Here is a 9,878-nt window from a genome sequence, read left to right on the forward strand (position 1 = left end):
GAAGAAAAATACTAAACAAAAGAGGTTGTGGGTCTCGAACCTGGGTAACAAAGTTAAGATGAAAAGAACTTAGCCAACTAAGTTACAAGAGCACATATTAACATATCAGTTATTTTTAATACTTATTACATATTTATATAAATAAATAAAAATTCAGAGGCCCCGAAAATCGGAGGCCTTGTGCGGCCTCGCACGGCCCAAAGGCCACCCCTGTCAGTCATACAGCGACAAGTCTTAATATATACAAGTCGCTGCTGCATGCGTGTATAGCTATCCATCACTACTTAATCCATCACTACTCCGTTCTAACTAACGTGTTTATGAGGCGTCGGTGGCATCCCAAAAGAACTAGCGCCCTCGATTCATCTCTATATATATTCTATATATATAAGCTGCGGAATGTTTGAGGCTGCTATACAGTTCTGTGTAACAGACTAAAGCTTTGTACGTAGTTGTTGAAGAGCTAGAATATATAGAGATGGCTTTGAGTAGCAGTACTACTACTGGCAACTTAAAGACTCTGGAGGCCGTGGTAGAGATCAAATCCTCAGCTGATAAAGTGTACAGTCTCATAAGCATCGAGCACCACAATGTTCCTAAAGCCTCCTCTGATAAGGTACACGACGTTGCAGTACATGAAGGTGACTGGGAAACTACTGGTTCCATCAAGCTCTGGAAATACACCATAGGTACGTAAAGCACGCATGCCTTTTGCAACTGACCTATGTATATACACATGCGCGCGCGCACACACACACTCCGAATTTGTATTACAAATGACCGATCGATCTACAGATGGAACTGTTGAGACACTTAAGGAGAAGGTGGAGATAGATGAAGCAAACAAGAGGGTGAGTCTCACGGCATTGGAAGGACATGTGCTCAACAAGTACAGGAGCATTAAGATCATCTATCAGGTCATTCCAAAGAGTAACGAAGGAGCTGATCATTTGGTTAAAGTTACTCTGGAATATGAGAAGCTTAATGAGAGTGACCAGCCTCCGAATAACTACCTCAGCTTTTGTGTCAATGTTATCAAGGATATTGATGCACATCTTATCGCTTCTTAATTGGACTTCATATGCATATGCAGCTCCAGATGATCGATCATGAGTAGTTATATATACATAAGAATAAAGGCTCGTGATCGAGCTAGCTAGCTAGCTTCCATGATTTATTTCTTTAAGTTTATAATTAAGCAAGAACTGAATGTTGAATTGGATGTAGTTTTTACTTTTTAATGTCTTTCTACTGTTAAATTTAGTGACATCAAATAACAAGGGATATCTATACAATAAAATTGATGTCTTTCTTTAACGTCTAATTCGGCTTCTGCAAATTCTCTTCTTTATACAACAACCTACTCTGACCGGAGTTGGCATAACCTTGACTCTGGTAGCCGTCGCTGCAAACCCACTCCCTCAAGCAACTTACATCAAATGTCTCTATAAACCTCAAGCCCGTCGTCCGAGATTTGGCTCCGGCAAATCTCTGGTACTCCTCGAACACCGAAGACAAACACCAGTTCTGAAATCTTCTCAGGCAACCCACCAGACAACCCGTCCGGTGCTTCCCGCGCTTGCAGTGAATCAGAACCGGAAAATTCCTCACATCGATCAACACTTTCAGAACCTCCATGATTGTATCTATCGGAATATTACATACACAAGGCTCCTTCTTCCCCTCAATTCCAAACTGAAACAATTGAATGTCTTGGGACCTAAGAAACTCCAGATTCTCCTCCGGGTAGGGCTCCTGACAGAGGTAAATAACCGACCGGAGACTAAGGGTTCCGAGCTATGTTGCACGGACACGACGACACGCCAACACGGCAAAACTCAAAAACTGATATCCGATATGACTTGGACACGGAAAATAGAATTATATATTTATGTACTTTTAATAAATAAAAATATACTAAAATATGAAATGAGAAAATTTTAAGAACAGTACATAACAAATGGTCCGCTCTTAATTTTGGTGTTTCAAGTTTCAAAACAATCATAAAAGTACATGAACTTATAATCTCAACCAAAAATATGTACATGCTGTTATGTCTTCCGTTATCTTATGTACTCCCTAATTTAACAGTAATAAATTAAAATTAATAATTACTAAGGAGTGAGAAATCAAAAAGATCCAATTTTCATTTTTGAACTAGTAATATTTTTTTTTGAGGAGCAGCAAACTCATTTTTTAGCACAGAAGATCTAATTCTCATTGCTGAACTAGTAACAAAACAACAATTTCTAGAAGACCAAAATTAAAACAGAAAATGGAATAGAGTGATTTATTTGCAGACAACAAAGTCATTAAGATTATGATATGAGTTAACAAATTTTTTTAAAAAAAGAGTATATATATAGAAAAATTGTAAAACAAATATAAAGAAAAGGTAGAATGGAGAAAACCTGAAATCACCTTTTGAAAATTAAAAAATTACATAGAGTTAATGGCGTTACTGACGTCATGTACTGAAAATGTGTGGTGATTCTAATGTCATGTACCTTTATGATTGTTTTGAAACTTAAAACACCAAAATTAGGAGTGGACCATTTGTCTGTTATTAAAATTTTCTCATATGAAATAAGTTCATTACATTTTCAAAATAATTTTCTAAATTCAATTCATTGCATAACCATAAGAAATAACATTAAAGAGAGTCAGATGCAAATGATAGAAGTGCATAATTAACAATATTAGAAACAGCAGAGCTCTAACTTAAAATATAACATTAAAAAAAAATCAAATTTGTAGTAGGTTGCTGACAAAACTAGGCAGTAGCTTACTTTCAAAAGTGGATAGTAGCTTTATTTAGGTTTTGGTTCATTTTCCCTTTTTTTTTTAATTAATTTTTTTTATAAATGATGATGTGGTGTGTCGGAGATGACGTAGCGAGTCGGTCAATATGTCCGAAAGGTATTGAAAAAGTCAACATTTTCTGACACGCCACGTGGCGTGTCAGACACATATTTTGCCATATCGGGTGTGTTCGACACTCTGAGGGGTGGAGTGTCAGTGTAACATAGGTTCCAAGCTAGGGATGGGAAGTTGGAAGGTTGAGGGAAGCTGGATCGGAATATTCCATCGTCCACCATCGAGAAGTTGATCAGCGACTCCAAGAGGTTGTCGTTGCAGCTAATATCGCTCATCTTGGGTTTCGCTAGCTCTTGGTTTCGATCGATCGATCGATCTTGTTTTAATTTTCGTTGATTCCTAATACGAGAATATAGGATATGAATGACGAACTCTCTTACGTCTCTTACGTAAGTGAAGGACCTTTCTAAACAAACAAACTAATAATCCTAAAGTGAAAAGTTAGGAAGACGATGAAGTTGTTCAGTAGCTTCTAGCTAGCTAGGGGTTAAGGTTTGTATTTTTTTTTGACGAAATCACGCGACGTACGTTGTTACTTGTTGAGACATGAAACCAGAACTTTCAGAATCCGAGTCTGTTTTGAACATGGAGACCTGTGACTAGCTTTTGACCTATTCTAAGTGTATATTGGATTTGGTTATTGCATCTCGTTTCTTTCAGCTCAAGCAAGAGCTTAATAGGATGGGGTTCGGCCATAACCAGGCCGGATATGCTTGGTCCTCGATCTTTAATCACTTTTGGATAACAGAAATTAGGGTTCTCTTTGGTTGCGTGGGTATGAAAGTATATATGCTAATAATGCTCGATCGATATAAATCATATATCTGTTCACTGCTACCATGTACTGTTTCAGAATTTTGATCGGTCCACATACACAAAGTTTCCGTTTGCGTTTCCCGGCTAAATGTGTTTACTGTGAGTACTGGGTACTGACGATTAGCTACTACTACGACTACGAGTACTCCTGACCACTCATTCATAATCATGGAGGTCGTATTCAGTGTCGACGTTCCGGGCGTTATCTAGCTACAAGCAAACATAAAACGTGAAGATATATACTGGAATATCACTTCATTCGGTAGGGTTTAGAATATGATCTCCTGACTACAACCGATATCCACTCACACCGACATATACCATTGTTATTGGCATATATAAAGCCAGAGTAAGTAGAGTCATTACCTAAATTACGTACCTTGTTACCTAAATTACTTTCATTTATGGTGGTACAGTTCTCCATCTTTGTTTTTATCCCAGTTATAAATGCACTTTCTCCATCTTCGGTTATTCGTTTCACCATGCCATCCTTTGTGGCAGTCACCCAGCCACAAGGCTTACGATATCGATTCGGTTCACTATCGATGAATGTCCTGCTGGGTGTATAAGTTATATATCTGTCATTCTAACTACCAAGTAACAAACTACATTATTAGCCTCATATGATATGATCATCGATCACGTACCGTCACAACTTTCATCCACATATTCCTTTCATATCGTACTCACGTTTTTCTTATTAGGTTTTGCTGGCACCACAAAAGCAGTTGCGTCCGTCTTTGATTCATTTTCTATATAAGATGCGAATACAATGCAGATCTGTATATAGAAAGGTAAAGCTTTGTAGTTGTTGATCGAAGAGCCAGTAAGCATACATAGAGATGGCTTTGAGTAGCAATACTACTACTGGCAACTTAGAGACTGGAGGCCGTGGTAGAGATCAAATCCTCAGCTGATAAAGTGTACAGTCTCATAAGCAGAGAGCACCACAATGTTCCCAAAGCCTCCTCTGATAATATACACGACGTTGCAGTACATGAAGGTGACTGGGAAACTTCTGGCTCCATCAAGCTCTGGAAATACACCATAGGTACGAATGTAAAGCATGCATGCCCTTTTACGACTGACATATATATATGTATACATATGCTCGTGGGATTTATGTTTCAAATATATGATCCATAAACAAATGGAACTGTTGAGTCATTTAAAGAGAAGGTGGAGATAGATGATGCAAACAAGAAGGTGAGTCTCACAGCATTGGATGGACATGTCCTCGAGAAGTACAAAAGCTACAAGATCATCTTTCAGGTCATTCCAAAGAGTAACCAAGGAGCTAATGTGGCCAAAATTACTCTGGAATATGAGAAGCATAATGAGAGTGACCAGCTTCCCAATAACTACTTCAACGTTGTGGTAAATATCATCAAGGATATTGATGCACATCTTATCGCTTCTTGATTGGACTTCATGTGGAACTCCAGATGATCGATCATGAGTAAACATAAGAATAAAGGCTCGTGATCAGCTAGTAGGTACCCCTGTTTAATTTGTTTGCCGTATCCTGAGCTGCTTCTTTAACTAATAAGCAAGAATGAATTTGAATGTAATTTCATGATCAAACATAAATAAGAAAATGTTAATTATGGTTCAAATGATACATCTGCATGCGTGTTCTAGCTAGAATTGTAATTTACAAAAATAAATTATGCATACAGAAAAGACTAATCAAGACGTACCATGGTTTTTGGATATGTTTCTTGTACGTTTCTAAGAGTTACTAATAAGGTGAACTAGAACAGGGACAAGTGTGATCCGTAAATCACCATTGTACCGATATTGTCCCAACTTAACCACTTTAAATGTATTGAGTTTTAATCACAAAATGCCTCTGTATAATTAAGTAGATTCATTCATTTATAAGTTATATTTTATTTGTCCATTTTCTGATGTTGGATATTTTCCTCTCTAACAGGTGATACCCTAAGTTTTTCTTTTTATTAATTCGACAAACTCACATTATACAACGTACAACTAGTCACTAGACCAGATAACATATATATAGTGACAATATCAGTGACATTTGAGGAAGTTTTTAGTACAATTTGTTTGAGCCCAAATTATCGATTTCCAGGGCAAACACGCGGTGCAAAGCACATAAGAAATAAAATATACAAAAATAAAATTATAAAACGAATTCATAATACCGACATGTACGCACTTACTACACCATAAATGAACAGGTGGATGACATGTTGAAATTTTGATCTTCTATATGTGGCAGGGGCTCTTCGTGGTACGTACGCGTCTTTAATCGTGAGGAAGAGAGACTTAGAGACGGAGAGAACGGCCCAGAAGGAGAAAGAGAGAGTTGGATAATATTTTTGTGTAAAGAACATAGCTATTCCCATCCTCAATTATTATGTCTACAATAATTTCATTCCAAGCAATCACAATTAATTTTCTGGTTGGAAGTTGGAACTCTGGACAGGCCTCATTTTTTGCATTGTTTCTTTATGCATTTCAACCCTTTTAGTGATTGTCCAGTCCTTCACCCCCTCTCCTATATGAGTAGCCTTGGAGCCTATCAATTTTTCTGCAACTAGTACTTAAGCTCCATCCTTCATCATCAGTCTTTTCTTTGATATTGAAATTAAGGGAAGAAAAAAATGTCTTCTAAGCTAGAAAAGTTGGAGACGGATGTTGAAATCAAAGCCTCTCCTGTCCAGTTCCACGAATACTTTACACGCAGACCACACCATATATCCAATGTCAGCTCTGACAAAATTCAGGGTTGTGATCTCCACGAAGGTGACTGGGGAAACGTCGGTTCTGTCATCTACTGGAATTATGTTCATGGTAATTATGCTAGTTTCTCTTTTCAAGTTGAAAATCCATCTGCGCTATATATAATGCTGGAGAAATACTGGAACTGAATTAATGCATGTATATATTTTGCTGCAGATGGGAAACCTAGAGTTTGCAAGGAGTTGATTGAAGCCATAGACGACGAAACGAACTCGATAACTTTGAAAATAATCGAAGGAGATCTTCTGGAGCATTACAAGAGTTTCAAGGCCACCATTCAAGCCAGCCCAAAAGGTGAGGGCAGCTCTGTGCATTGGACTTTCGAGTATGAAAAGCTGCACGACGAAGTTTCGGATCCGCACACATTGCTGCAGTTGGTAGCTGAGCTCTCCAAAGATATTGATAATCACCTAATCACCCAAGCATAAAATTGATTGAACTCGTTCCAAGTTCCAAGTTCCAACGGCTACTAAACTACTGTGTGCCATCAAGGTTTGCTATATGAGTAATAAAAGAGCTGGATTAATTCACATCTATGTATAACGATTTTTAATTTTCATCATTTGTAATCATGCATGTTTAGTGATTTGCCTCAGAGCGGTCTAATCATGTATTATATATATTTGGTAACAATTAATAAAGTTGAGATTTACTACCTACCTTATTGAACGACCACCAGAGTAGCTTTACGGAAGGTCATCTTTGGTTAAAATTACTCTGGAATATGAGAAGCTGGATGAGAGTGACCAGCCTCCGAATAACTATCTCAGCTTTGTCTTTGTGGGGCTGATCTCACAATTGAGGGGCTCGTATTGGCAAGGCATCTTAGGGAATTACCCATAGATTGCGGTGTGATAGCGCAGAAGAAATAAAGAAGTAAGTAAAAATAAGATGATAAATCAGTTCATCACGTCGCAAAACAATACATACAAGTGAGATTTGGTGAATCATAAGAGAGTTGACATCTAGTCATGTATCGGTTCGCAAAGAAAAATTAAAAGATACTAAATCATCTAAGGACAATCTTTTATTATTGTGTAATCCAAATTGATTCTTTAAGCTAAAGCGGGGTTAGCATGTGTTGTTGACCTGTTGCTAACTAAATTTCTTCGGAAAGCAACACTATAAAATAAGAAAGCTTCTAGGTCCATATCACATTATGTTACATAAAATATAACATAATGTGATGGTGCACATTAATATAACATAATTCATCTAAGAGTATGAGCAATAGTGTTAAACAGCGACAAGCAAGTGTGACCGTCAAATGGTAAACCTAGTAGTTCTTAACTAATTAGGTATGGCTTCGTCAAATGGTAAACTTGAGACGGAAGTAGAGATATAAGCTCAGGTGCTGATAAGCTTTACAAGATTTTCACGAGCCTAAATTTGCACCTTCTTTCGTCATATATCATGATAAGCATAAAATACAAAGTAATAAGTTTCTAGTGGGAAGAAAAGTAAAGGCAACTTTCTCATAAAAGAAGAAAAAAGAAGTGGAAGCCACTAAGAATTATGGAATCAAAAGTTGAAATGCATATATGTAATCAAAAGTTATCCTACAAATCTTGGACCATATAGCAACTGGACGCACAGGTTCCTTTCCCAATATAGATATATGAACAATTTAAGAAAATAGAGTAGTACAGTTGGTTTTCTTTATTTTGTAAATCATTTCGATCTGGAAATTATGTTGGAAAACTTGAACAGTGTCACAGTCATTGATCGAGGGATCGATAAAGCAATAGCATGGTATAGTGGGCATGTCATATTCGATGAACGAGTATATAATTTCTGATCTCGCTCGAGGGACCAGCAAAGTTACTGCAGATATTATTCCTGAGGGAGAACCCCGTTCAAATCTGATCCAGAAGCAAATAATATCGGTCGAAAGTACGGGCTATTCCATATCAATGCATTCCGAGACCACAATGACCAGGACAGAAGTTGGCCTGGAATATTGTTTCTTTAGTCCGCAGAGCCATTCAGCTTTCATCTTGGATCTCTATAAGTACGTGGTTAGCTAGGTTTTCCTCAACACTCTCAAACAAATTACAAAGCAGCAGGTAGCTACTAGCTAGTGGCTTGATAGAACTCGATCAATCCGGCCAATATATCTCTGACGATCGACATGGCTCAAATAGCGAAAATGCAAGTCGAAGCTGAGATCAAAGCCGGTGCTGAAACTTTCTACGAAGTCTTTCGTAGCAAAGGGTACTTGTTGCCCAAGATCTGCCCTGACATGATAAAGGACATACGTGTACTTGAAGGGGACTGGGGAACTGTTGGCTCGGTCAAGCAGTGGACTTATGTTGCTGCAGGTAGGCTATATACTCTAAGACCCCTTAATTCCGTTTCTATTCAGACCCAAATTTATAACCAATGCATGCGTGTGTAGGTAATTCTGAGATTGCAAAAGAGACAGTTGACGCCATGGATGAGAAAAGCAAATCAGTCACTTTCAAGACGGTGGATGGAACGCTCCTGAAAATCTACAAGACTATGAAGGCCACGGTTCAGGTTACGGCAAAAGGTGGAGGATGCAGCTCGGTGAAATGGAGTATAGAATACGAGAAGCTGAACGAGGATTCCCCACCTCCCAATAAGTACCTGGACTTTGTTCTCATTCTCACCAAAAAGGTTGATGCCTACCTTCTCAAGGCATAATGGATCATTCCTTATTGCATGCATGTGGGATTGGTTTGAATGTAAGATTACAATGATATGTACAATAAAAGTTGGGAATTAGCTTTAAGAGTTCCCCAATGCTTCTAGTTCTATGTACCACAATTAATCCTTAAATTGATGTATGATATATATGTATAATTTTCACTATATGCATGAAACATAAACATAAAGAAACAACAGGTTCATATAATTTCCAGGTTGAATTATTATAGATTTGATCTATCATACGAAGTGGTCTTAGCCATTAATGGAGTTGTTTTGGACTATATTTATATATTATCAATAATTGAACTTCCCCTCTTTTCAAAAATAACAATTGAACTTTCCTAATCCCTGTAGAAGTTCTTTCAATTAGAACATCTCTTACCGTAAGCTAAATTTCAAGCCAAATTTAGTTTACAGCAAGAATATTCTATAGAATCTTTTTTTAGTTTACCAAATTCTCCTACCATAAGCTAAATCCTTGACCATATTAAGAGTATTTTGGCAGCCAAATCTTAAGGTAAAGCCATTTTTTTTTGGAAAAATTTCAGTTTACTCTCATGAATTTTAGGTCTAAACTAAGTTTGATACCTCATCCTTTTTTTTTAATCAGTTTCATCCCTAAACTTTTAAAATGACATCAATCTCGACCAAAATGACTAAAATAACCCTTGTTACGGTTTTCCTTCAATTACAGCCTTCATTACACCCCAAAAGCNTAAACCTAAAGATCAAAACTTAATCCT

The 9,878-nt window shown here is 37.4% G+C and overlaps 5 protein-coding genes across 5 annotated transcripts; 4 read left to right on the plus strand and 1 right to left on the minus strand.

Annotated features, from left to right (window-relative positions):
- The first annotated feature begins 436 nt into the window (after positions 1–436).
- Positions 437–1,284, plus strand: LOC101304086 (MLP-like protein 28-like). The gene is made up of 2 exons (XM_004297334.1): positions 437–689; positions 796–1,284. The coding sequence occupies exons 1-2, from the start codon at positions 479–481 to the stop codon at positions 1,068–1,070; spliced, it is 486 nt and encodes a 161-aa protein (XP_004297382.1). The 5' UTR covers positions 437–478; the 3' UTR covers positions 1,071–1,284.
- Positions 1,285–1,320: 36 nt separating this feature from the next.
- LOC101293681 (probable tyrosine-protein phosphatase At1g05000-like) lies at positions 1,321–3,152 on the minus strand. The gene is made up of 2 exons (XM_004298425.1): positions 3,039–3,152; positions 1,321–1,797 (listed from the first exon to the last, which is right to left on the minus strand). The coding sequence occupies exons 1-2, from the start codon at positions 3,150–3,152 to the stop codon at positions 1,321–1,323; spliced, it is 591 nt and encodes a 196-aa protein (XP_004298473.1).
- Positions 3,153–4,454: 1,302 nt separating this feature from the next.
- On the plus strand, positions 4,455–5,311 carry LOC101293973 (MLP-like protein 328-like). Its single transcript, XM_004298426.1, has 3 exons — positions 4,455–4,487; positions 4,573–4,744; positions 4,844–5,311. The coding sequence occupies exons 1-3, from the start codon at positions 4,455–4,457 to the stop codon at positions 5,113–5,115; spliced, it is 477 nt and encodes a 158-aa protein (XP_004298474.1). The 3' UTR covers positions 5,116–5,311.
- A 718-nt stretch (positions 5,312–6,029) lies between these two features.
- Positions 6,030–7,120, plus strand: LOC101304375 (MLP-like protein 28-like). Its single transcript, XM_004297335.1, has 2 exons — positions 6,030–6,513; positions 6,619–7,120. The coding sequence occupies exons 1-2, from the start codon at positions 6,324–6,326 to the stop codon at positions 6,888–6,890; spliced, it is 462 nt and encodes a 153-aa protein (XP_004297383.1). The 5' UTR covers positions 6,030–6,323; the 3' UTR covers positions 6,891–7,120.
- A 1,236-nt stretch (positions 7,121–8,356) lies between these two features.
- On the plus strand, positions 8,357–9,303 carry LOC101304664 (kirola-like). Its single transcript, XM_004297336.1, has 2 exons — positions 8,357–8,783; positions 8,861–9,303. Exons 1-2 carry the CDS (start codon positions 8,594–8,596, stop codon positions 9,127–9,129), a joined length of 459 nt encoding a protein of 152 aa, XP_004297384.1. The 5' UTR covers positions 8,357–8,593; the 3' UTR covers positions 9,130–9,303.
- The last annotated feature ends 575 nt before the right edge of the window (positions 9,304–9,878 follow it).

Source organism: Fragaria vesca, linkage group LG4 (assembly GCF_000184155.1).
Source record: "Fragaria vesca subsp. vesca linkage group LG4, FraVesHawaii_1.0, whole genome shotgun sequence".
Taxonomy (NCBI): domain Eukaryota; kingdom Viridiplantae; phylum Streptophyta; class Magnoliopsida; order Rosales; family Rosaceae; genus Fragaria; species Fragaria vesca.

What these genes read in the sequence shown, in the direction of transcription:
- LOC101304086 (XM_004297334.1), top strand. Translation starts at nt 479, where the DNA reads ATGGCTTTGAGTAGCAGTACTACTACTGGCAACTTAAAGACTCTGGAG. An exon ending in GCTCTGGAAATACACCATAG is followed by an intron (nt 690 to 795) that starts GTACGTAAAGCA and finishes ATCGATCTACAG; the next exon opens with ATGGAACTGTTGAGACACTT.
- LOC101293681 (XM_004298425.1), bottom strand. Translation starts at nt 3,152, where the DNA reads ATGAGCGATATTAGCTGCAACGACAACCTCTTGGAGTCGCTGATCAAC. An exon ending in CTTCCAACTTCCCATCCCTA is followed by an intron (nt 1,798 to 3,038) that starts GCTTGGAACCTA and finishes CGTGCAACATAG; the next exon opens with CTCGGAACCCTTAGTCTCCG.
- LOC101293973 (XM_004298426.1), top strand. Translation starts at nt 4,455, where the DNA reads ATGCGAATACAATGCAGATCTGTATATAGAAAG. An exon ending in GCAGATCTGTATATAGAAAG is followed by an intron (nt 4,488 to 4,572) that starts GTAAAGCTTTGT and finishes CTGGCAACTTAG; the next exon opens with AGACTGGAGGCCGTGGTAGA. An exon ending in GCTCTGGAAATACACCATAG is followed by an intron (nt 4,745 to 4,843) that starts GTACGAATGTAA and finishes ATCCATAAACAA; the next exon opens with ATGGAACTGTTGAGTCATTT.
- LOC101304375 (XM_004297335.1), top strand. Translation starts at nt 6,324, where the DNA reads ATGTCTTCTAAGCTAGAAAAGTTGGAGACGGATGTTGAAATCAAAGCC. An exon ending in CTACTGGAATTATGTTCATG is followed by an intron (nt 6,514 to 6,618) that starts GTAATTATGCTA and finishes ATTTTGCTGCAG; the next exon opens with ATGGGAAACCTAGAGTTTGC.
- LOC101304664 (XM_004297336.1), top strand. Translation starts at nt 8,594, where the DNA reads ATGGCTCAAATAGCGAAAATGCAAGTCGAAGCTGAGATCAAAGCCGGT. An exon ending in GTGGACTTATGTTGCTGCAG is followed by an intron (nt 8,784 to 8,860) that starts GTAGGCTATATA and finishes ATGCGTGTGTAG; the next exon opens with GTAATTCTGAGATTGCAAAA.